Here is a 27,362-nt window from a genome sequence, read left to right on the forward strand (position 1 = left end):
CAGATCCAGCCCTTCCGAATTTGTGTCAGCCACACACGTCACAACCTTTCTGCTCCATTTCTCCCCAAATACAAACCTGAAATAAAAAATTAATTTATCAGAACTATACACGCTCTCAGGGAACCAAGTCTTACAGTTCCAAATTTAAGAAGCAATGATCATTTCTCAATCTCAACCCAGCACTGATACCGCTAACCACACGCCGGGTCTGGGAAAGCTCTTCTCCCTTCACCGGCACGACCTTCTCCTCGCGCAGCCTCTTCCAACGCTCTCCGACTGTTGCCTCCGAGGTTTCTTTCTTTTTCCTTCTTCAACTTCTCTTCCCCGCTCCGTGGTTAAATGTTTCTCACAGATCTGTGCTTTGCAGCTGCCTTCCTACCTCTCCCTCGCCTGCCTTGGAAATCGTTTTCCTGCTCTGTGAACCCACCACACGCCACCTCCTGCCTCCCCGGCTACCCTACGGGATTTCCAGTGCGAAACTCAACCTACGTCTTTCTCCCAGACCAGCACTGCCTCCTGATTTCTTTTTATAAGGCTCTTTTCTCTGTGTTTTACTTCTCTGTCGGTCTACTGCTGACCTCTACCCCCCCCGCTTTTTTTTTAATTTGACATGAGAATCAGATTAGTTATTGCATTATGCTAATTATTTTTTAAAACTGACCGAGCCTAAATACTGGGCAGTATGTACGATGGCTAGAACAGACACATACATCTTAAAAATACATCCAATTCGGGGTGCCTGGGTGGCTCAGTGGGTTAAAGCCTCTGCCTTCGGCTTGGGTCATGATCCCAGGGTCCTGGGATCGAGCCCCGCATCGGGCTCTCTGCTCAGCCGGGAGCCTGCTTCCCTTTCTCTCTCTGCCTGCCTCTCTGCCTGCTTGTGATCTCTGTCAAATAAATAAATAAAATCTTTAAAAAAAAAAATACATCCAATTCAATCTCATCAGCATTTTAAGGAAATTGTCATGTGACCCATCTGTTGAATTTTATCATAAAAAAATTAAGCTTTATATTTTAAAATTTTTTAAGATTTAGTTTATTTATTTGAAAGAGAGAAAAAGACAACATACACACACACAAGCAGGAAGAGAGGGATAAGCAGAGAGAGAAGGACAAGCAGACTCTTTGCTCAGGAGCCCGAAGCAGGGCTGATGTTATGACCCTGTGAGGGTGACCTCAGCCGAGGTCAAGAGTCGGATGCTTAAGCAACTGAGCCACCCAGGTGCCCCTAAGCTTTATTTTAAATAGCAACATAAAGTTTATTCTAAACAGAAAGGTGACAATGGGCCTATTTGACAGGTTAAAAAAGCATTATGATTTTTCTTTTACAATAGTAATTTTCTTAAATGGTGAAGTGTAGACCTAATAGTATTTTAAATTAAACAAAACAAAACCTTCAGCATTAACTGCTAAACCTGAATAATCATTTTTAATTTGCATTATACCTTACAATGTGAGTCATTAGGCCTTCTTAAAACAAAGACTGCTCATCCTTTACTCGGACTAAATCATCCACTATCTATACTACATGAGCTAGAATTACAGGTTGTATTATTCCTAGTGCAGAGGTTCTCAAAGCAGGGTTGGAGGACTTAAAACAGGTCGCTCAGACCCTCTCCAGAGAATTCCCAAGGTCAAAACTGCTTTTGTAACAATACTAAGTGCCATTTGCCTTTCCCATTCTCCTTCTCTCTCAAGTGTCCAGTGGAGATTTCCACCTGCTCTTTGCAAGAGCACACCACACTGGACGCAGAAACAAGAGAAATCCATCTATCTTCTATTAGGCCAGACATGAAAAGATCTGCAAAAACATAAAACAATGACACTCTTCTACCTTTTTTTTTCTTTTCTAAAATAGTTGCTTTTCATAAAAAATGTGTATGTTAACAAGAATGGGTTATTTTTTTTTTTAAATATTTTTATTTATTTGACAGATCACAAGTAGGCAGAGAGGCAGGCGGAGAGAGAGGAGGAAGCAGGCTCCCTGTTGAGCAGAAAGCCCGATGCGGGGCTCGATCCCAGGACCCTGGGATCATGACCTGAGCCGAAGGCAGAGGCTTTAACCCACTGAGCCACCCAGGCGCCCCAAGAATGGGTTATTTTTCTAAATGAATACATATTAAAATGCTTTTCAGTTTAAGTTTTTAATGTTGTAAATATCAAAAGATTTAATCCACATAAATAAAAACAGCTTCGGGGCCCCAATTTTTGAGAGAGTAAAGGAGTCTTAAAATAGGGTTGCCAGATAAAATACAGAAAATAAACACCACATTTTTTTTTCTCAAGTGTAAAGTCTGTCCCAAATATTGCATGGGACATACTTATACTAAAAAAAAAAAAAAAAAAAAAATTGTTGTTGTTTTTCTGAAATTTAAATTTAACTGGGAGCTTTTTTGTCCTTCTAAATCTGCCAACTTTTTTGTCCTTCTAAATCTGCCAACTTCATCCTGAAATAGATGAAACTGCTGTTCTAGTCCAAACAAAAACAGTACCCTACTTTCTAGATATGATATGATTCCTCCTTTGGTAGAACTGGCCACAGTGTAAAAATATGCACACAATTAAACTGAACTTAGAAAAAAAAAGTTCCTCTAGGAAGGAAAAAGACCTACCAGACATTATTCAACACAAGAGAGTGGAGATGAACCGATTACAACTCCAGGACTTACTCAAGACAGCAAATGAAAGCATCTGCTTTTGGAAAAGTATTTGTCAATAACATGGAGGCGGGGTGGGGGTGGGGGGGGTGGGTAGTACATTCACCTTTGCAAACAAATTTACTAGAACCACACCAGCCCTGACAACAAAGGAAAGCAGGAGTAAGCTGAATGAGTAAAAAGCAGTAAAAAGAAGAAACAAACAAAAATAAAGCTCTCTCATGTGTATGTATATATATATGTATATATATATATATATATGTATATATATGTATATATATATGTATATATATATTTGCATTTTTAAATGGCCACAGGCTGTACATATAAAAAAGTACAATTATTCTTTGCATCAATTCAATGATAAAAATACTACCAGACTTTATGATTACGAGAACTGCCCCCAGCCCCAGGGGCCAAGTGCCCCCCACCCCCCACTCCGAACAAGGAGTCTGCACAGTCCAGTAAGATAGCAACAGCCCTCAGTGACTGGTCCAAACTGAAATTGGGCTGGTCCGAACTGAGATGTTCTCTAAATATAAATACACAAGGGATTTCAAACAATATGAAAAGGAATGCAAACTCATTAATAATTTTTTAGAACAGATAGCAATTTTGATATACTGCATTAAATAAGATCTATTATTAAAATTAATTTCAACGGTTTTTCCTTACTTTCTCTAATGTGGCTTATCAGAAAATTTAAAATGAACTCATGTGGCTCACATTATACTTTTTCATGGAGACGCATTTTCTCCATACCAAGAATAAGCAGATTTCCAGAATTCTTTACCCAAATGACACCAAACATGTTTTCAGGGCTTGTGTGGGCCTCCCTGGGCCCAACTTCCTCACCCATAGGCCCTAGGTGTAGACAGAACTTGGGACAGCGTGTCCACAGCCCTGTGGCATGAGGGATGGAGCCAGAGACAAAATAAAAAGACGTTTGGGCCACCAGCCAGACTTCCCCACACTGCCATATCCAGTGTGGAACACCCAGGGGTCGGACGATTTTAAACGCGAACCTCTGCTTGTGAGTCATTAGATCTGCTAAGGTAGGAGGAGAGAACACGTTTTATTTAACAGTTTATTAGCTTGATTATAACTTAAATATTTAGATATGGTACAACGTCTCCATTTAAACTCTTGCCCTAGACCTGTACATTTGAAGGGCTGACTCTGATTTAGAAATATCTTAAATTTCTTTCCTTCCTTCTCATCACAGTCCCCACATCCCTCATATTCCTCCCTGTGCAGCCCATCCCCCAAATTCTTCCCAGAAAAGAACACAGTGTTCAGTACACTTGTTTAGCAAACAAAGCATGAATTGTTTCTGAGAACTCAAGTTCTTGGTCCGAACACATTAAAATTCGTTTGTTTTGGAGACTCCAATCCTTCCCCTTCCTAGAGTTCCACTTTTTCTTTACAGATGCGGAAACAGTCGGATCACAGGCTTCTGCCAATTCAAAAAGTCCTTGGGAGAAGATAACCTAGAATCTACTTCTCTCAGGTCTTCAAATGGGGAAGAGATACCTGGATGCAATGTTTAAGTTAAAAGAGAGATAAGAAATCAGAATGGGTAATGGATGACCTTTCCTCTCTTTACCTGCATTCAAAAAGAATGCAGAGGAGGGAGCAAGATAACAGGGAAGAAAAGACTAGAAATTTCTCGTCTCCTATAAGATAAGACACTTACCTCTGTCATGCTAATAGGTGAACCCCATAAATTATCAAATGTACCCAGACTCGGATTCCAAAATAAAACTGGCTGGCTTTGGAAAAATACATATTTGGTGAAGTATTTTAAATAATTTTATTTTAAGCTACTATTACACTTCCTTTTTTTTTTTTTAACTAATACAGTTCTTAAGCCCTAAAAGTAAGTCCTTAAAATGAAGCTACATTACATTCACTCAGGTTACAGATAATTCCTCATTGCTATTCAACAGGTATGCAGAACACAATCAGAACATCCTAAAATTTCAGATTAGTAAAAATTACTTTAATGATGATTGTAAAAACTATAATGGTCAGATTAGCAGTTACTAAGGAATGATTCTTCTTGATGTTTTAGAAGCTAGAAAGACAGGAAATTCTGTAGTTTGTTTTTTAAAACATCTGTTACACGTATATTCATATATTCGTACACACAGTGCCAAGGCTAAAAAAGTCACCTGAAGTGGATATATCCTCTTCATTTCTCAGTTATCTAAAGTGAGAATAAAGGGGCCTTTGAAGTCATTTTCTCTCATTTCTCAAGCTCACAGATAAAGAAAGCAGGCTCAGAGAAACTGTGTGTCACATACAGCCTGAATACGCCGCCTTTCAACATCAATACTACCTCTCATCTCTCCTGCTCTTTTATGACTTCTTACTAGAGACTTTAATATAAATAGGTACCAATTACTAATAATCCTAAGTCACAGGTCAAAGGGTGGTCTCAGAGCAGAGTATGGAAAGCCCTCTTTTTTCAGCCTCCCCTCCCCCTACAGAGGGTGGTGCCCCGTGGGCAAAGGAGGACGATGCATATTTTGAACACCATGTGCAATTCCATTTAAAGCAATGCAGCCACAAGCCAGGGCCCACCAACCGGCCAGCAACCTGCGAGGCCTGACTTCACTCTGCAGAGCAAGCAATCTGCTTTAATGAAAGAGCTGTAACTCATGTCCATTTGTTCTTTTTTTTTTTTTTTTTAAAGATTTTATTTATTTATTCATGAGAGACACAGAGACAGGGAGGCAGAGGCAGAGGGAGAAGCAGGCTCCCTACAGAGCAGAGAGCCCAAAATGGGACTCAATCCCAGGACCCTGAGATCGTGACCTGAGCCGAAGGCAGCCGCTTAGCCATCTGGGCCACCCAGGAGCCCATGTCCATTTGTTCTATAACAGAGCTCCAAGTAGGGGGAAAATCAAGATAACATTTATCCAGCGTCTAATACAGTAATCTTAGTTAATTCTTAAAGCTAATGGGTGGTATTATAACATTTAGTCAATGATAATGGGCATTGTAGGCTTCTGGAACTCAGGTCTCAACACAAAGTTCCAAGGTACAATTTTTTTTTTCTTTTTTTAATACTAAGTGTCACAAAAAAGTGCAGTCAGGGGTGCCTGGGTGGCTCAGTCAGTTAAGCCTCCAACTCTCTATTTCGGCTCAGGTCATGATCTTAGGGTTGTGGGATCCAGCTCGCGCCCAGATCCACGCCCAGCTCCCTGACTGCACCATGCCCCATGCCCCGCACTCTCTAAAAGATAGATAATTTTGAAAGGAAGGAAGGAAAAGTGCAAACAACTAAACACTTGATCATCTCTAATGACAGAAAACTCTAATTATAACTTAGTTCACAAAGAAAAACTGTGAAGTCCCTCCCCAACTAGGTATCCTAAGGGCCATATAACAAAGTGTAGGATCGCCTGGTGCGGGGGGGGGGGGGGGGGGGGGTGTCTTGAAATGATGGAAGGTCACCGGGCTTGGTTTGTCATGATCCTAGATGCTATTAATCTTTCTCCTTTTTCAGCATGTAACCACTCAATCTACCCACACTCAAAATGCAATGGACAAAGTTCTTTACGGATATTTAGGAAACAAAACCAAATAAATAGTATGATGATTATTTGGAGACATAATAATTAGCTTTAGATCCATCTAAATCTTTAGTAATCTTTCCATAAAAATATAGTAATTTGACCATAAAATAAATGACAATATGGCGAAGGTACTCCGGTTTTTAAACCTATTCCAAATGTGGTTAAATGGGAGTTACACGTTACGCTCATGAAGAGGAAACCATACTTGCTCTACTCAATGATTCTAACAGAGAGAAATCAATATTATTTTCTGGAGTTATTATTCACTATAAGTGGGTCAATTAGAAAAAGATTCCCTGGTGACTGGATTTCCATTTCATAGTAACAGTCCATGTTTCACTTGCTTTTTCCCTGTGGGGAAACATACTAATACACTTTGCAAATTATTAGGTTCCAATATTAAGTAATGAAGGACCTGCTCGAGGGCTGGAGTTGTAAGCCTAACTCTGGGCTTAGTCTCCTGCCCTCCATGAATTATGAAAAGCAAGCTCCCTAATGGCTCAGAGTGGGCGTACCATAGTGGAGAGCCGCCAGGCTCTCAGTGCTCTGTAATTCCCACTGCAGTAGCCTTTAAGAGGATTGCTTTTATTTGATTACCAAAATAATACATGCTCATTTTAACAAGTCGAACTATAGGAGCGTATAAAGAACACATTAAGAGTCTCTCCTACTTCCTTCCAAATCCCATCCCTCCTGAGATGACCAGTGTCAAGTTTGGTGTACAGGCTTCCGAAGCTCTTCCCCCCCAGAGAACACATGCATGCATAAATAGGAGATAACCCCCCTCTTTTTTGAATGGGCTTATACCACACACATTTCTATGACTTGTTTTCTCATTGACTACAGACAAATCATCTTTCGGAGACAGTAGGTAAAAGTCTAATTCACTCTTCTGACGGCTGTATAACGCAGAGTACAAATGTACCCCAACTGATTCCATCCATCCCTCCACTCACTGACATCAGGAGTACTCCCAGCCGTTTTTTGCTGTTAGGAATAATTCAGCCTATCCACTTGTGCATCAGTGTTTTCATTTTGCAGTATTTGTGGGTGCCCAATGACTAACCCATAATTCTGAAATCCAACAGGCTCTGAAAATTTAAAAATTTTTCACTGATTCATGTGGTGACAAAAGTTGACCTGTGCTGATGTGAATATCCTGACATGAATTTGTTCCCTTTAGAAATATAAATGTGTCTGCTCACAGAGCCCCAAAGCCTGCTAGAGGTGCTATATATGTTTCTATATTATCTTTAATAATCTGAAACTCTCTGAAATCTGAAACGCAAACAGCCTTAAGAGTTTTGGGTCAGGGATTGCGAACCTGTTTTTCTAAAAGTATTAACTGATGGGCCCAAGAATATGTGCAATTTAAACTTTAATATGTACTATGAAATTACCAAATGTTGTAGAAATTCACAATCACCCCTGTTGGAGAGGGCTCCTTTCTATGTTCCTTTCACGAGCACTTAATGCTGGCATCCTTTCCACTGTGGTCAATCTGATGGGCAAAACGTGGTATCTTTTTGTGGAGTTCATCTTCTTTGGGATACACATTCATATCCTTTGCCTGTTTTTCTATTGGGTTATTTGTCTTTAACTTAATAACTTGTAGGAGCTCCCCCATTATTAACTGCCACACCCAGTGTCATAGGCTGCTACGTGTCACATGACACTCAGAGCCTGTTTCATTTTTCCCCACTCTGTTAATGATAACTTAAGCCACACACTAATTTTTATTTGCTCAAATTTGACAATCTTTTCCTTGATGGAGTCTATACTTTTCACCTTGCTTGGGAAGGTCCTCTTACCTCACCCCAAAATGGTACAAAAGTTCTCCCATATATCCCAATATTCATGTATTTTATTTCATACATTCAAATCTTTATTTCACCTAACACTTTCTTCTGACATGTGAAGCTTGGTAGAGGTCTACTCCCGTCTACTCCCGTTTTGGGGGGTCTTGGGGTGGTGTCTAGTAGTTAAGCATGCCAACAGCATGTATTAAATAAATCATCATTTTCAATATTCATTCAATTTTATATACCAGGAGAAGAGTGAACAAAAAGAGAAAGCCTACTACTGTTCAAATAAAACGGAATGAAAACCGTAGGTAAAAACAAGCTACAGGGGCACCTGGGTGGCTCAGTAGGTTAAAGCCCCTGCCTTCAGCTCAGGTCATGGTCTCAGGGTCCTGGGATGGAGCCCCGCATTGCGCTCTCTGCTGGGTGGGGAGCCTGCTTCCCACCCACCTCTCTGCCTGCCTCTCTGCCTACTTGTGATCTCTGTCTCTCTGTCAAATAAATAAATAGTTAAAAAAAAAAACAAAAACAAGCTACATTTCCTTTTTATTTCTCTTTTTCCCCAGGATAATTTATAAAATCAAATGCCTGCTCTTTGGTTCTTCCTAAAAGCCCAGCTGGTATCATGGAGCCCATAAAATGCTTCGATTAAACAATTCATTTGACAGAGTAACTTGTCTCCTTTATCTGTAGAAGGATAAATCTTGGAAAGAGTATCAAAGTACTTTTAAAAAATGTGTACTGAATGCACTCTCTCGAGAAGCATTAGTTAAACCAGTGAGTGAAAGAGACGCCGGTCAGCACCTTCTTAATCTACCTTCCTTGCACTCTGAATTGACTCTAGCACAGAATTTCACTGTTTGTGAACTTTGTCCCACAGCCATGTTTTAATATTTTTGCCTAGCCCAGGTATGACCTAGGGCAACCAGGGCAACACTATTTATGTCAGAAAACAAAACAATTTGCAAAAGACTTAAAAGGCGCTCTTTCCCTGGATACAGAAGGAAAGGAGGAGGATCTTTTACCCCATGTTCCTCTCGGACGCATCTGCGGCTGCAGCGGCCTGAGAAACATTTGAGTCACTGAGGCCGCTTCAGACCTGCAGGGAATGCCTCCTCTTCAGAAACCATGACTCAGCTCCGTTTAGCTCTCATACCCCCAAGTCTACTGCCCTGGGATTGATCTCTCGTTGGTGACTTCTCCGCTTCTTGGTGCAGTGATTTTTCCTGTTGTCCCTTTAGGACGAAGTCCACCAGCCTCGCACCCAGTGAACACCTGCCAGGGTCTTCTGGGAGTTTCGGCATGCGTACGAATGCACAAATGCTAACCTGGCACACAACCAGCTTCTCAGCACTTGAGCCAAAATACACAGAAACCATTCCATCTTAATCCTAATCACCATTAATGACTCTCAGCACAAGCAAAACAGGCGTATCACCTTTTCATATGACTCGAAAACAAAAATAGACACACGCATATCTTGGATAAAACTGTATTGGAGAAAAATTTTCTTAAGAATTGCTGCAGAATAAGTAGAGGAAAGCTACAAGTCACAGACATAATTTTTCCAAAATAATAATCAAGGAAATCGAGAACACTCCATGTTGGCAACAATTACAATGGACATATTGCTGGGATGCAAATTAAAGCATTCCCTAAAGAGAGACATTTCTATTTTAATCCTCTTTTTTAAATGATTCAAATAGGAGGTGCTTATTGGTTACTTACTTTGTGCCAGACCCAGGCTAAGTTAACCCTATGTATACAACAGGCAACAAGACAGAGCTCCAACCCACAGGGGTCAGGGGAAGGAGACATGCGTGGCTGGCTCCCATGAATCAAGTAAGTACATTATATAGAAAACCACTCCAGGGACACCTGGATGGCTCAGTCAGTTAAACACCTGCCTTCAGCTCAGGTCATGATCCCAGGGTCCCCGCAGCAAGTCCCACAGTGGGCTCCTTGCTCAGCGGGGAGCCTGCTTCTCCCTCTGCTTGTTGCTCCCCCTCTTGTGCTCTCTGACAAATAACTAAATAAAGTCCTGGGGGGGGGTGGGGGGGGGAGAAAACCACTCCAAATCATAAGATGGTAGTCATGTGGAAAGAGTAGTCGCTAGATCTACAGTAATCTACAGTAACCCTGCACTAACCAAATTCATGAGAACAATGAGTCACAAGAAGCATAAATCTGTCTTCTGATTCTTTTATAAACTGGCAATACAATGACTGAAACGACAAACAAGCGTTATGTTATTATGTTACAGTTAAACTTATCTTTCCTATGAAATGGTTTCTTTATTCAATTTATCCATGACTACTTTTTCTCATTTTCTTACAAACAGATCTGCCCAAAGCCAATTCAATTGCAACATCATTCAAGAGATGTTTAATATTAACCACCACACTAGCAGGATAAAGAACAAAAATATAAAAAGTAGAAAACAAATCGTTATTTCCACTCGTCTTCTCAGAGGAAAGAAAAACAGAAGACCCATAAAGTATACTTGGATAAAATCCCAATCGAGTCATATAAGGATATATAAAAATGAAAACTTGATAACATCTCTATCACAGATATCAGATTATCAAAGGAGAAAATGAATGTAAGCTAAGGTTGGAGAGAATAATTACATCATGAAAATGTGCTTAGACATGAGCAGTTTAAGCTCACTTCTCAAATAAACCAAGTATATCTGATAGTTAACAGAAAAAATCCAGTACCCAAAAGTTTACTAGATATAATAAAAGTCTAACCATTCATTCAGTAAACATTGCCTGAATCTGTATTATGTGTGTAAAGCATACAAATATGAATTACAAATGTTTTTCATCCCCCAGGGATTTAAAAAGTTTGGGAGCAAAGCCACTATAATACAAAGCACAAGATGAAAACTTACTGGAAAAAAAATCATGGGTACTTACAGAAAAGTCACTTTGATCAAAGGGACACAAACAAGAGTTTAATGGGGAGATGGAGGTTGGAAGAGAAGACATTCAAAGAGAATAAATTTAACATGTCCTGTGAAAAATGCAGTTTCCTGGGACGCCTGGGTGGCTCAGTCAGTTAAGCATCTGCCTTCGGCTCAGGTCATGATCCCAGGGTCCTGGGACAGAGTCCCCCACCAGGCTCCTTGCTCAGTGGGGAGCCTGCCTCTCTCTCTGCCTACCACTCCCCGTGCTTGTGCGCGCTCTCTCTCTGGCAAATAAGTAAATAAAATCTTAAAAAAAAAAAAAAAAAAAAGGTTTTCTGGGTCTCATCACCAGAGGTTCTGACTCCACAGGGATGGCTGGAAAAAAGATTCCCCTGTTGCCTGTGGATATCCCATGTGATCCTGACATATTCATAAATCATATTTTGAGAAACTCTGATTTGGAGGGCAAAAACTACAGGGTATACTTGGGAAACATTAAGCAAATGATAGCGTTAAGCAGAAAGAACTGTGGGTGTACAGGGCGCACAGAGACTAAGCACAGAGTGCCTCAAACTCCAGATGAAGACACTGCCATTTACCTATGAAAAAACCTGAATAGAGAAGTGAGATACTCTATGTGAGGAGGCATGGTTTTGTGTGTATCATGAAAATCACAGGACATCCCTGCTTTCCTTGATGTGCTTCCCCTACACACACACACACACACACACACACACACACCCCTACCTCTCTACATGGGGTGAAAGGTGCATTCTGACAGAAATCTTACAGTGAGAAAAAAAAAAAAGAAAACTAGGTGGAAAGTCGGACTTTCCCTAATGTTCTCTTGTTAATTACAGGTCCCAAAGACATCACCCGGGAGGGCCGGGTGTCCCCTCCTTCAGAGAAGGCACTGGGACACAATCTGCCAGCACCGGTGCCATCACCCTCACCTGCCCGGGGACAGGACAGCAGGCGCGGGACCCCTCCCGTTCACAGCTCTTACTATGGGGATCGCGGTGAAGGACATCGGAACTACAGGTACTCTTAATAACAACAACAACTCTCACAGATTTTTCATTTTTAACATGTGTGTGGTCAGAAGGAACTCCAGAGCACGCTGAGGCTGTCCGACCTGAGGCAGAGGCGAGGGGGAGAAAAGGGCACTACTGGGTTTCCCTCAGAGTTCTTGCACTGGCAAACAAAGGGTTTTTTCCAGATGTCATTAGGAACAACAGTAATCATGTTCCCGACTCATGACGACGCTTCACCATTAAAAACCACAAAACGAGCACCATCGGTCGGCCTCTCCCTGCATGCGTATCACTGTCCCCTAAGAGCTCTGTGCAGAGTGGAAAGTTGGTCATCACTTAGAGTAACAAGCACGTGCAAATACTCTGTGCGACATTAACCACTTGCAGTGAAGGTAAAGCCTGGACAGTACAGCAAAGAGCTCAACTAGAACAAATGGAAGGATGGAACCGGCCAGAATACAACAGCCTCACTGGAATCAAGCCAAGGCTTCTGAAGATCCCTCCTTTCTTTTTATTTAAGTGGGGAAAAAAGTTAAACATCTTAACGGATCCCAAGAAGTCGATAAGGCAGCCGGTCATTTAATACAGTCTGGCTGATAAAGAAATCTTTTGTTTCTTTCTGAGCTCCCTCTTCTTCGTGCACCATGTGAGGGAAGAAGAAAATCAGCTATTATTTTCAGAAATGAGGTCGGGAGCCCACACCAAGGGGAAGACCAAAGGCTACACAGTCTCAGCGCCCCAAGCACTGAGCGGAGGCTTTCCTTTGATCAGGGAGGGAAAATGGGAGTCGTGTGAAATGGAAAGCTTCCCAAGAGGATCAAAATTCCATCTGAAACGCAAAGCTGTAGAATAAAGGAACTTCCAGTGTTGGGAGGAGTTAACTGAAAGCAGGGCATTCTACCCGGTCTATGAAATTCCTTACACACTTGGCAAGCCCCACCAAACCTCGGTAGTGGAAATTCCTTCCCAAGGTTACTCCTCCCTGAGCAGCCCTTGTGCTAAGAGCTCTTTAACACACCGGCCGTACCCCTTCTGTAGCACTGAGCACGTGTTCACTTGTAATATTTCTTTATATGGCAGAACATCTTCAAAGAAGCTGAAGTCGGGCTAGGTACTGCAGTTCTAAGTCTGGCAAATGAGCTGCAAAAATATTTTAGCACGCGGCTCCTGATTCTACTGTTAATGGACCATCACCATTCCCATTCAAAGGGAGTTTTCAGAAATTACTGATAAAAACACAATATTAAAATCTCTTTCTTTAAAAACCTGGAAAGGTGAACTTTTGGGATGGGTAAGTAATTAACATGAATAACTTCGTAGCTCTGGAATGCCAAGATCCCCAAAGGAACAGAGTAGGAAATAAGGTCATTTGTTTTCCACGCCATGGGGGATTAAAAATGTAGAAAATTGAGCTTTCTAAGAAGAAGGTACTTGATAAATTCCAGACATAATTACGAGTTTCTCAATGCTCATTTCTTCATAGCTTTCATTCTACTCCACCCACACATTTGCAAACCCAACTCAACCTCATTCCTTCTCCCCTCTGTTCTCCCATTTGAAACATCCCTGCTCCCCTCCCCATCCCTCTTACTCTTTTCAGCTAAAACACATTTCACATTTAAACAGAGATCAAATCACTTCTCTCCTCCAAGTCTTTAATTCACAATGTCCTTGACCCAAAGGTAATTGTGATCTCTACCTTAAGTTACATTATACTACCGTTTTTTACCATAGCCTGTAAGACACAATGACAAGCTTACTCCTAAGTTCCTTGAAATTGATCTCCAGGTACTATACAATGTAACATGATGGATGTACAATCTTTCTAAATGACCACTGTCCCCTTAAAAAGAAACCTTAAGCACTAAATACACCAAATGGTGCTACTGTTCAAAACATTTTTTGGATGCTCTTTTCTGAAAGTTTTAGGATCACATTTCTTTGATTATCCTTGGTTGTGGGAAAACTAACAATTCAACTCAACAAATATTTATTAAGGGGCTTCCCACATATATATAATATATATAACATATTATATATATATATATATATATATATATATATAAAAATATAATATCCTGTGGGAGGGCAGCAGAGAGGGAAGACAAGGAAACTCTATCTCTGTTCTCAAGGACTTCATATAGATGGCAATGTCTGAAGTTTTCAGATGTTTTTTATAAAAGGTACACACTTGGTAAATGCACTAAGTAGAGAGAAAGCTAACAATTCAGAAGACAAAAGGTCACATGGAAACAGGAAATAACTAAAAGCTTCAAGAAACAAAGGTCATTACAGACGTGCTTTGAAGGGGAGGAGGATTGACTGGGTGGAGCCTGGGTCTGGTGGGTGAAAAGCAGGAGACACACATTCCTTGCAAGGTGACCGTGAAGTATGTTTAGGGAATGGTGAATAGACTTGTAGCTTTTTTTTTTTTTTGGAAGTCCAATGTCATACTGTCTGTTTAAAACCTAATGTTTCCTTTTCCAACTTCAAATCCCTTCTTAGGAATGTCTTTCTTCATCTTTTCTGAATCACCTCGCCAGGCAGGCTGTCCTCTCATCGTCCCTTCAACCAAAGAGAAATAGAATGATGAATGACCAGTCTCCCTTCTTCCACATGTGGCTACAATACCTTTTGCAGAGAAGGGGGTATACTCAACACAGTGCTGAATGAATCAGGACGACTCCCACCACCATCTGCTCACATACTCATTCCTTTACGTCATATGTACTGAACGGCCCACCTGACAGCGGGTCCTCCCTCTGAGGAAGAACTAATCCCTGATCCCTAAGAATTCAAAGCAAACAAGATAAATGCAGAAAACAGTAAAAAAAGAAAAAAAGAAAAAAAAAAGGTGACAGGCTCAAGTCAACTTTCCTTAAGGCATGCTGAAAGTCGCTCAGGCAAAAATTAAATGCAACATCAAATGTTTACAAGTTGAAGCAACACAGCTATTCCTAGGCACTGTATCTTCACAAGAGCAGACGCTTTTTAAACTATTGCATAAAATATTGTGAAACTGTGAGGACCATAGTAACAAAACAACAACAAAGTTCAGTCTCCAAAGAAGAATCTTAAAAAAAAAGCTGATGGTGGTAAACCTGAGGGGATTTTTTTTTTTTTTTTGCCTATTTCAGGATCACATAAGGTAAAAAGCACATTAATAATAATTCTGCAGACACACATGATTTACCAAATAATTTGAAACACCAACTTCCACTGAAATTAGTTAATAATCCCCCTATAAAAAAAAATCAGCTCCATTCCTAGAACTTGCTACCAGAGCAGGGAATCCGATTCGCTTCCCTTATTCATGGATGGAAGTGATATAATCACCAGCCATCAACACAACCGAAACACAATCGATTTGTATTTAGGAGAGTAATTATTAAGTAATTTTCTAATTTCTAACATACAGAATTAAGCAGTTGAAGTGTGTTTTGATTATCATCAATTTGTCAAATATTAAAACATAGGCTTATCCCTAAGTGATAGGCAGAACTGAGTAATATGTTAAAATGATCTAAGGTGAGGACGTTTAAGTTCCAATGTGGTGGCAAACTTTCCAAGCACCACGGGCAAAGCTCCAGAAGCACACACACAAATTCCTCCCACCAAACTCTGCTTCTGAGTTTGCTCTGTGCATGGCTCGCTGTGAGCACCACAAGGGCTATCAGCACAGGGGAGCTCTGATCCGTCATCCTTTACAAACCCCGGATCCTTCCATGCAATATTACTGCCCGTGAAACTTTAATAAGTGGTCATTTTAAAACGGCTACATGTTTCAGGAAAATGTCTGAACACGAATTTTGTACAACTAAGTTCATACTGCTTCAGTACAGTATTAAAAAGAAACTTCAGACATGAGAAGATAAGCGACATTCCTTCAATTTAAAACAGCAAAAAAGTTGTTCTCTTCACTGACTTTACAAAGAAACTTACTATAATTTATTTTTTTTAATTCATCATTGCAAATAATAATAATCTTAGGACTAATACCATCTGGGTCATCTAAATGGAGATGTAGCTAATGTAAGTGAAGCACCATCTATTAATAAAACAGAGGTAAATAATACATTCTAATTAAGAGTGACATACATAATCACAAAAGAAACCATTAAGCTACCAAAAATTACTCTGATTTTGCCTCTCCCCTATATTTTGAAAACTAACTTGAAGAGTTCCAATGCCAATAAAGGAAAAACAAACAGTGGTCGTTCCAAGAACAATGTTTTCCCTCTGAAACTGCTGGCCTATGTGTGTACATCAGCATGCCATCTTTCCAGATTTAGAATGCGGCTGGAAATACCAACGTAAATGTTCTGTGAAAACAGCTCATTTATTTAAGGCAAGAATTTCCAATAGGAAGAAAAATTAAGGGGATATGTGGTTAAGAGAAGAAGTCACAGAACTCCTACCTGTTATAAATGCACTGTACTTAAAATTACTCCCTGGATATCTGCCTTAACTAACTTTGTAATCTAAAAATTCATTCCTTGAGACTTAGGTAAAAACACTGTAAGCTCCCCTCTGGTACCTCTCTAACATGTTCACTATGAAACACGCACTAGAAATTAGCACAAATTCCATAAACACACAAATCAAAAATATACAACTAAATACATGGCATATCTCAAACCTGCCATATTAATCGTATCAGCATATAAATGCTACATTAATGCTTTTTGGAGTATGTGAGTTTAAAAATCTGTATTATAATTTCAATTCCTAGTAGTAAGCGTATGTATGTATATTATACTAGACTTACAAACGTATTATTTTGAGAACTTTGCAATAATATATTTCTTGGATGATGGAGGTAGTAGCGTGTGGTAGGGAAAAAACAGGTTTAAAGCCCATTTGTTTTCCAGAAGGCACACAACAGCAGCTTCAGCAGTTGCTCAGGACGCCCCCACCCCCAACACACACATACCAAGTCCCCTCAGTCTACCCCCTCTAGGCATAAAAAACAGAAACCTTTGTTGCCATGTCAGGATGAAAAATCTTCCACCTTAAGTGAAAGACATGGCTTCATCCTGCACAAAGTACAAACCAATAATATATAAGTTCAAATGCTTTGTCTGCTTTTCTCAAAAAAAGTAAATGAAGGAAGTTGGACACCACTACATACTACCCATTTATATCAAGTACTAAAACAGGCAAAACTCATTTATGGTGTTAAAAGTCAGGATAGGGACTCTCTTTAATCTAATCTCTGACTGGAGGAGGGGCACAGGAAGGCTTCTGGGGTGCTAGCAATATTCTACTTCTCAATATACATACCAGTTACATGGATGGGTTTACTTTGAGGAAACCCACCTGATAGTACACTCATCCTTGTGCCTCTTCTATGTTTGTTATACTTCTACAAAAAGACTTCATAGGGTTACACAAGGAAGACTTAAGATCCCAGATCCTCTCCCCAGTTCCAGCAGAACCCAGCTTATGCGCTGGAAGAAACGGAACTGGAGAGTCTCTGACTCAAAGACATCAGGCCTAGTAGAAAACACTGTTCTGAAAACAGGGACCAATTAATAATGCACATGCTAAACTCTCAGATTCTAGCTCTCTTCCTCACTCTGCTTCCTGAATCTCGGCATGCGTTGCCCACACAGAAGACCACAGGATTCCTCTCACGTAAAACTGACATGCCTTAGGGAAAAGATCCACAGATACTGTCTTTGGAAGTTCCCCAATGAAACCACAAGCTCACCCCTGATGGCTGTGACAGGGAAGCTCTACGTGGAGAAGCCTTGCCCACGTATCACAGTGGCCAACTCACTTCTCAGTGACTCACCATTAAATAGGAACAGAGAGCAAAGGATCGCCAAATAGTTACATCTCTACACAAAAGTCAGACACCTACACAGACAGGAGAAAAAGAAATGGACAGTGCAAGAAGGAAATAAGCAAATAAATAAATAAATAGCTTTAATGCCCTCAGAAACAGAAGAGAAAAAGACAGAGGAGAATGTTATTAAAATGCACACAAATTAAAAAACAAACAAGAAAGAGCTCTTGAAAAATAAAGACAACAGAACTTCAGAAGGGTTAACACAAAGTAGAGAACACCTGTCAAGAAGTAGGACATTCAAGCAAAGAGATAGGAAAATTAGAGAATTAGAGAGAAAAGAGGTTCCGCCAAACTCACAGGAATTCGGAAGAAGAAAAGAGAAAACCAAGGTGGGGGAGAAAATGATCAAACAAACATAATGAGAAAGTTTTCCAGAACGGAAGGACATAATTTTTTTAGATCGAGTATTCGTCATAAGTGCTGAAATTAATAAAGAGAGCCAAAGAAGGAACATCCTACAGTCTTCTCGAGGTTGTTTAAAACAAAACAAAACAAAAACAAACAAGCAAATAAAAGGGAAAAAAAGATCACCTGTAAAGAGAGGGATCAGAATAGCATAACACTTTTTAATAGCAACTGTAGAACCTAGAAAATAATAGTGCACTGGCTTCAAAATTCTCAGCACACGTGTTTTCCTACATAGAAGCCAGCCAAATTACCACTCAAGTGGGAGAGAAAATATTTTCAGATATGCAAAGTGTCTGATAAATTGGTCTCCCGTTCCTCCTTTCTCGGGAAGACACTACATTAAAAAAGAGGGAGTAAACCAAGCCTTTCTTCAAGTTACCAGCTGTCAGCAAACTATGGGTCCAGCACAGGGAGATGAGAGCCACCAGGAAAATGACACAAGGTCATCCCAGGACGCCAGCTGTGCAGAGGCCCACAGAGCAGGTAGCAACCCCCGACTCCAGGAAGAAAGGAGCATCCAAGAAAAAGGCATCGAGAAGCACGTCAAGAGTTCTGTCCGACACAGAAAGACTAGAAAAAAAAGTACACAAGTGAGAGGCTACTCTCCGGGCAGCGCAAGAAAGGAAATATAGTCACTGCATTTAACAAGCGCTTTGGCTGCGGGCCACAGCTCTCTCCTCACGAGGATGACAACCAAAACCGAGAGCTGGCCCCGCACCGAGCGGAGAGAGCAGCAGCGTGTGCATGCCGGCGACAAGGGAAGAGAGTTAAAGCTTCACCTTCCACAGTAATAAGTCAACATACAATGTCCAACAACAACAAAAAAGTCAAAATAGAAGTATATAAAGAGTACTTTGGAAGATGGAGGAAAATCGCAAAAAAGGAGCCAAAAGACTCAAAAGTGGTTGCCTGGGGAGGAGGACCAGGGTGTAAGGATGGGCAGGAGCACCAGGCACATACTCCTTATTAGGAGTCTTGTTGTTTATTAAGATTTTTTAAAAATCTACATAGGATGTTACTTGGATGGGGGAAAAGTTCAAATTTTTTAACTATGAAAACAAAAACCAAGGAATGTAGGAAACAGCAGCGAGACAACTAGCAAGGACCGAAGGCAGCGGGAAAATGCCAGGGAGGCAGCTGTCCCGCGGAGCTCCCTGCGCAGTGCAGGTGGCAGCGGAGACGGGCCTCCCGGGACAGCTGCGGGACAGGCCGCGTGCTGAGGGAGGGGCGGCACAGGCGAAGGGGCCAGGGCCAAGGAGAAAGTTATAGATGCAGAATCCACAGATACAGAGGGCCAACAGGGGAACTCTGAAAGAACTAAATAATAAGCAGGACGATGCCCCAAACACCCTTCCCCCCAGGTATCTGTTTGCTTAGGCCACAAAGGCTGGCTCTTCCGGAAGCATCCTATTCCCTCGCAGAATGAGACGCACTTTGATTTTACTTTGTGTTTAAGTTTTAAATTTTGAAATTACTATGAAACATGCAGATAGAAAACTATAAAAAATAATGATCATCTAAACATCCACTCCTCAGCTCTTTAAAATATTAACATTTTTGTCATATTTGTTTCTAACTTTTTTTTTTTTAAGATTTTATTTATCCATTTGACAGATCACAAGTAGGCAGAAAGGCAGGCAGAGAGAGAAGGGAGGAAGCAGGCTCCCTGCCGAGCAGAGAGCCCGATGCAGGGCTCGATCCCAGGATGCTGGGATCATGACCTGAGCCGAAGGCAGTGGCCTTAACCCACTGAGCCACCCAGGTGCCCCTTGTTTCTAACTTTTTTAAAGAAATAAACATTGTGGATATAGTGAAACCCTCCTGGGAGCACTCCCTCATCGCAGCCCCTGGCCGCCTCACAGCAGGAACCATGTATCTGCATTGACACTGAGTTCTCCATCCACCTCATCTCTAAACTGAGAGCGCTGGTTTGAATGCATTCTGATGCCCCTGTGTGACATCCCGGACGTCCCATGAGAGGGAGGGGAGATGGTCCTACACGGCCGTGAAGCCTTCGCTGCTTATTATCTAGTTCTTTCAGAGCTTCCCGACTGGCCCTCCGTATCTGTAGATAAAAGCACCTCTGCTGTAAAGAATGATGGTTATCTCAAAGAAAACACTTGTACGATTATTTGAGCTCTGAGCCAAACTGGCCAATAATTCGTGGAATGCCACTTTTACTTGAAAGAACAACTGACAAATTCGTTACTCGCGGACTTGGGTATTTGGCAGACATTTTCTCTACAATGAAGTGAGAAGGTCATTTCAGGAAAAACAACTGACGATATCTGTTGCCAAGGAGAGCCTTCAAGCTTCCAAATGAACAGGAAAATTTTGGAAAACTTGCTTCCACCGTGAACTTGAGAACTTCCCAATACTTAAAGATTTTTCTGATGAGATCAGTGGTGATATTAACAACTGTGAGGTCTTGAAATTGCATAATAAAACGCACTAACATTTGGAATAGCGTCATTATCTAATAAACTAGTATTTCCCAAATGACCAATAATTAATGCAATACAATGATGTGCAGGCAAGGACCCATTCAAAGTGCAAGAAAGGTCAACAGAACCTAGGGTGAAAGAAGTTTTTAAAGTTTAACAACGGGGTTTTAGATTCCATACTGGAAACAACATTTAAGAAATGACCACTTGTCAAGTTTTGGTATATTATTAAAGAAGACTATTCACAACTGTCTGAAGCGACAATTACCACACTCTTCTCTTTTCCAATTACACACTGCACAAACTTTGTAACAAACACTTACCGGGTTATTCTTTTTGGATATTAAAAACCATGAAACATAATCACAATGGTAAGTTACCACAGTTTAATCCTGGATCATTATCGGTCATTTAGAACAAGTAAACAGTTCATTGTTTATTTAAAAGTTATGTTCTTTTGCAGTCAGAGTCTCATATATCTACAAAAAATATGTAAGTATCAGAGGCTTAATATACCATAGAATCAAGAATGATCATTGGTCTAAAAAGGAAATGAATACAGTAAATTCTTCAATCTGTTTTAAGTACACCCAAAAAAAGTCCCTTACCTCTAGTTATAAAGCAGACTGTTTAAATGTTTGGCTCTTGAAACCTACACACTAACCACCCAGATGAACTCGTATTAGGGGATTTAAACCTTAGTTCTTAAACTGGTAAAGAAATGTCTTTATGGGGAAAAAAAAAAGACTTTTTGTAAATTTCCAAAGAAATAATCTAATCTGACCAAACCCCTGTAGTTCAGAAGTAACACACCGAGTAACAAACTTTTCACAGACCCATCCGCAGATCAGTTAGGAAACAGAAGTGTTTTCAAGAGAAATAATTCTTCTTACACAAATCTGTCCAGTTAATGAATATCATAAATCATTCGTGTCAAAGGCAGGGACCTTAAAAAAATTCCACAACAAAACTGATAATGTCCTCACTTTCACGAAGTCCTATTACCTTGCCCTCTGAAAGAGGAAGGTCACACGCTATAGCTGTTGAAGTCAGATGATTCAAGTAACAATCAGAAGCGACCCATTTCTGTATGCTCACCTTTGCAGTTCACTGAGCCCCCTGGCAGTTGGGAGGCAGGGATTCTGCCTTAGGAAGTTCTGTTTTAAGTTGAGATGAGTGAGGTCTTGGCTGTAGAAGAGGTTGGCAGGCAGATGCTCCAGGCTGCAACACGAGAGGTCCACTGAGCTAATGCGCTGTGATGCAACCTGGAGGGGGATAAAACCCAGCCTGATTTTAATACCATCCATCGATCCTTCAGATGTCCCCATGGATAGAAATATGGTAACCCCATTCAGAACACAGGCATACTGTACAAGGGGCACTAGTAGTCCAAATATAAACCAGTAGACTATTTACTTAATATTGAACTGAGCCAAGTACTGTAAAAACAGAAAACAGTGTCCCTGCCTGGAAGGGACTTGCAGTAACCCGGTACAGGAGACAGGTTACAAAAAGCACAGATTATCCTATCAGGTTCAGTGATATCAGTAATCTCCTCCAACCGTAGGGGTTAAGTTCCTGAAAACGTTCACAGTACGAGAATTCAGAGCTAAATAATACAAGACTCCAGAGGAACTACAGGGTTAGGAGACCGACCCGAACTGAGGTCTAGATGGAACCTATCCAAGCCCTCGCACATACTGATTTAAAACAGCACAAGTAAGAGCAGTAGCCCAGCTTTGCGTACATGGTTCGCGGGAATGGTGGCATATCCTCACATTCCACTACCTGCCTGCTCCCAACTTCTTGGGTTTCTCTCCCCCAAAGCTTCAATGAGATGCCTATGAATCCACTGGGCTTTGCTTCATGCAGTCTTCTAAGTAAAGTGTATTTAATGTCTGAATGTTTATCCACAAATTCAAAGCCTTTCTAGTTAAATGACTATGACCGCGGCGGGAGTCCCGGGCCACAGACCAGCTAGCGTGCTAGACGCAGAAGGAGCATGGGATGACCTGCATGCCTCAAAGGCCTTCTCCAATACTCCATGGCACGTGGTGCCACTTTATGCCTCTGCGTGTGGCTTCAGCCCCACCTGCATACACCTCGGCTCCTTCTCTCCCCAGAGAGGCCATGCGTATACTGTCCTAAGATCTGGGTTGATTCTTCCCTCATGCTCTTTATCTCTACCGAAGCTTTATAGCAGAAAGGCCACTCCTTATCTGTGATCAGTCTGATGTCCTTTTCTATTACCAAACTCCAGCTTTCTCTTTCCCAATTACAGGCGGCAGCAGGGCATGGTCCTCAGGGGTGTGACTCTGGGGTCCGTGTGCAGCTTTACGTCCCAGCTCCGTGACTTAGGAGCTGAGACGACATGATTCACTGAGCCCGCCGAGCTGCAGTTTTCTCATGCGTGTAAGAGGGGTTGGAGTGACACGGACATGGGCAAGCCAGACCAGAAACAGCATTCAGTACATGGTGACTGCTCGTACTATCACGATCAGTATTGCTACTACTGCCAAATGGAATGATTCACATCTTACATCTACTGAAATCCAAATTCTCCTGAAGCTAAAAAGGTATTTGGAGGTAAATTTGCATAAAACCTATTCCGCTGATGGCATATTTGAGGTTAGAAAGAAATTACTGTGCACCCATGAGAGCTAAGGGAACAGTGGGGGTAAAAACAGCCTGGCAGGGCTCAATCAAAAGACTTTACAGGGACACCTGGGTGACTCAATCAGTTAAGTGTCTGCCTTTGGTTCAGGTCATGATTGGAGGGTCCGGGGATCCAGTCGCGCATCAGGCTCCCTGCTCAGCGGGGAGTCTGCTTTTCCCTCTGCCTGCGCATTTCCTGCTTGTGCTCACATGTTCTTTCTCTGACATATAAATAAATAAAATCTATTTTTAAAAAAAAAAAGGACTTTATAGAGGAAGTCTGAGCCTGCATTTTAGCAATGTTATCTTTCCCTGAATTTTCACTATTAAATAAGAAAAAGAAGAAATTATTTTCCACAAAAAAGAAGGGAGGGAGATTGGAAGGAAGGGAAGAAGGGAAAAAGAAAGTCCAAAACAGGGCCAAATCACCCATATACACTAGAACATGTGAAAAGAGCTGTGAGGAATGCAATGGCCCTGAAAGGCAAGTGCAAACGCTCACAGGAACTGTTCACAGGAGGAAAGGGGGCACACTCGTGGAGCACGCAAGGGCCAGGCCTCCTGTCACCTGCGGTACAACAGTAAACACGGCTGACAGTCTCCACCCCGAGCGAGCACACCTCAAGAGAAGGAGAGGGGAATCAGGTAGTCCATGACGGTGGTTACAATAATCTTAAGTATGTGATCTAAGAAGTCAGGGAAGGTTTCCCAAAGGACCTAATGTCCAAGCTCAAACTTGAAACTCGAGTGGAAATCTGTTTTCGTCTGTCCCAAATCCTTTTTCCCTATCTTCCTATAGCAATCCTCCAGGACCTGGGATCCTGACAGAGCTTTGAACGAAGCATGTTACCCTCTGACTACATGGACAGGCATGTACCCCAGGCCTGAACAACCACAGTACCCCACCCACTGAACCCATGGGTTGATCCAATGGGTACTGGTACGTAACCCCAGCTAGGCTAACCAGAGGCCTTCTCGGGGGGTTATATATTCTGAAGTCAGGAGAAAGAGAAAACACACACACACACACACACACACACACACACACACGGGACTCCGTGTATTATGTATAAATAGCTATGGGGAAGTAACTATCAACCACATAAACCCCACTGTGGTCACGTACCAAATTAATGATAGCCATTGCTTCTATCTGAGTAGGGAGGAGAAAGGAAGTAAGAATGGGAAGATAAGAGATTTGGAATTTATAGGAAACAATTATTTCCTTATAAGAGGGACAACGGAAGATAGGAAGGAACTACGGAAATGTGTTAACAACTGGGGAAGACAAGTACAAGGAAATGGTAAAATTATCCTTTGTGCTCTTCCGTGTGCATGTGTATCTGTGCTCACTTTGGGAAAAAAATGTAATTTCAATTAAAATTTCAGTTAAAGTAGAAAATGGATGAGGGCAGTCTTCTGGCTTTCCCTTGCATTCAGTGTTCTACTAGGTGGCCCATCAGGGGCAACAATTCCTCCTGTCACCAAGGGATCCCTTTAACCCACTGTGGTGGGCTGAACAGTGGCCCCAAAAAGGAGGTGAGGCAGACGAAAACACAGATTTCCACATCCCACTACCTGGAATCTGTAAGTACTATCTTCTGTGGCAAGAGTGAACATTGACTTATGTGACGAACTATGTATCCTTACTAAGAGAGAGGCAGAGGGAGTTTTGAGATAGAAGAACAGAAGTTGATGTGCCCGTATGGGGGCAGAGACAGGAGTAATACGGGCCGCAAGCTGAAGAATGCTCAGCGCCGCCAGAAGCTGGAAGAGTCGAGGAATGGGTCCTCCTCCCCTAGAGCCTTCAGAGGAGTATGGTTCTGCCAACACCTTAATTTTGGACTTCTGGCCTCCAGAACTGCATCAATTTCTGTTGTTTTCAAGTCACCAAGGTTTTGTTAGTTTGGAAACTCATACACCCTCCATAATTTCTTCCAGAGTACTTCTCATTTTCATTCATTCAACATGTTTGTTGAATACCTCCTCTGTGCCAATGACTGCCGACCTAGGTAAGCATTTGGTACGCTTCAGTAAACAAAATTAAGACCCCTGCCTTCGTACATAAGTAAACTGTATGTTAAAAATTGGCAAATACTATGGAAAAAAATTGAGCAAGGAAGGGGGGCGGTCAGGACTGTTGGGAAAGCGGTAGGTTCTGCTTAAATAGTTTGGTCAGGGTGGGCCCCACTGAAAAGGTGACATTTAGACATGAAAGGCACGAGGAAGTTAGCTGAAAGGATTTGTCTAGGGGAGCACTCCCGGAAGAGGAAGTAGCAAGGGTAAAGGCCCTAAAAAGGGATGTGCCTGGCCTGCCTGAGGGACATCATGGAGTCCAGCGAGGTAAGGGGGGGTGTGGTCTGTAGTGAGATCAGAAAGGTAAGGGGGCAGGGGTGGGCAGCGGGTCGGGCAGGACTTTTTCAGTGACTGTAAACACTCCGGCTTTTAATGTGAGCCAAATGGGAAGCATGGAGAAGTTCTGGAAGTGTCTGATTCTAGACCATAAGCTCCATAAGGAGCCTATTTTGTTCACTGGCAGACCCTGTGACACTCAGCACTTGATGAGACCCTCAAAAAAAATACCTGTCAGAGGAATGGCCCCTGGACGAGTCCCAGCCCCTCCTGTCTCACCAGCTTGCGCCTGACCCCCCTAGTGTGTGTGTTCTTTCCCATGGAGACTACTTCAAGGGGGACAAACCCCATTTCCACGGAGGTGTCACACGACACATTCTCTGGGACAACTGAAAGATGGCGATTAACTGTCAAGTGGCATTTGATTCATCTCCTCCTTCCGGACCACAAGCCGTCGCCACTGGGGACACGGGGGAAGAGCCCCATCGGCAAGAGCAGCGTGAGGTGGTCGGAGCGGAGCCGGAACAGCCCCAGCAAGGACAGGGGACAGCAATGGGGCAGTGAGCGGCCAAGGTGCCCACAAGAGCTACCGTGGGCTGCCCCTCCCCCCGGCATCTGCAGAAAAGGGGATTTAAATGCTCCCACCCAGCCCAGCCTGGGTGCACAGGGATACGCCACAAAGAGATCTGCTCAAGTCCCGTGGGAAAAAACGATCACCTGGACCAAAGAGGCTGTGACCCACATACATGGCACCTATTAAAACTAAGATCCTTCACAGGAAAAGACCTAAAAGTAATAAAAATAAGTCAGAAATCCACCTGGCTATGCCTCAGAGCAAGTAGCCTTTTACTACTATTTTCTTCAAAGTAGTAAGAATCACAAAAATACTAGCTAACATGTAGGGGTGCTTCAGTTGTGGGGGCCCTCTCCTAACTGCTTTAGCCATCCTCGTTAACCCTCACAGCAACTCAGTGTGGCAATGACTTATCCTCATTTCAAAGATGAAGGGTAAGCTGAGTCACCGAGCGCGGCCCATGGTCACACTGCAAGCAGTGGCAGAAGCCGAGTTTGAATGCGGACCTGTACTTCTAACTCCCACGATAAAATGATAACCTGACCCCTCAGACCACGGCAGAGATGATCAGAGGTCATCCCTAGGATAAGCTTGGGCCTCAGGAATGGCAGTGACGTAGCAGTGACCGAAGACAGTCCTCCTGGAGAGAAGCAGAGAGCGTCTGCTGACCGCAAACAGCCTTCAGGGAAGGGATGATGCCCCGTGGGGGCGCCGTTCCTTGACCTCATGGGCTCTGCCCACTCCTGTCTACACAGCTTGTCACCTGCGCAGCTGTGATGCCAGCAGGCAAGCACCTCATCGAATTTTAAAAGGTTCCAGGAAACGTTAAAAAGGTTATAGAAATTTAGAAAGTGAAAGAAAAAGGCACACACCAAAATTGCCCTCAAATCTTTGCTGTAGAAAGGGACCCCTGAGGGGCCTCACAATTACATACAAAATCCTTTTGGCAAAAGCAACTGTACTTCTAATGCACCTCCCGACATCAAGACAGTGGAAGACACACAGCTGAGACCCAAGCAACTTGACATGCTGGAGAAAGGAACAGTCGTGACCATACTCAGGGCGTGTGAACGTTCTACCACTTCCA

At 42.1% G+C, this 27,362-nt stretch overlaps 1 protein-coding gene across 1 annotated transcript in view; it reads right to left on the minus strand.

Annotated features, from left to right (window-relative positions):
• PHLPP1 (PH domain and leucine rich repeat protein phosphatase 1) overlaps positions 1-27,362 on the minus strand; it is a 209,011-nt gene that overhangs the window by 56,420 nt on the left and 125,229 nt on the right. The window contains exon 4 of the mRNA XM_080821150.1: positions 21,793-21,959. Coding sequence (XP_080677276.1) covers positions 21,793-21,959 — 167 coding nt within the window. The remainder of the gene's footprint in view (positions 1-21,792; positions 21,960-27,362) is intronic.

This window comes from Martes martes, assembly GCF_963455335.1.
Source record: "Martes martes genome assembly, chromosome: 13".
NCBI lineage: Eukaryota > Metazoa > Chordata > Mammalia > Carnivora > Mustelidae > Martes > Martes martes.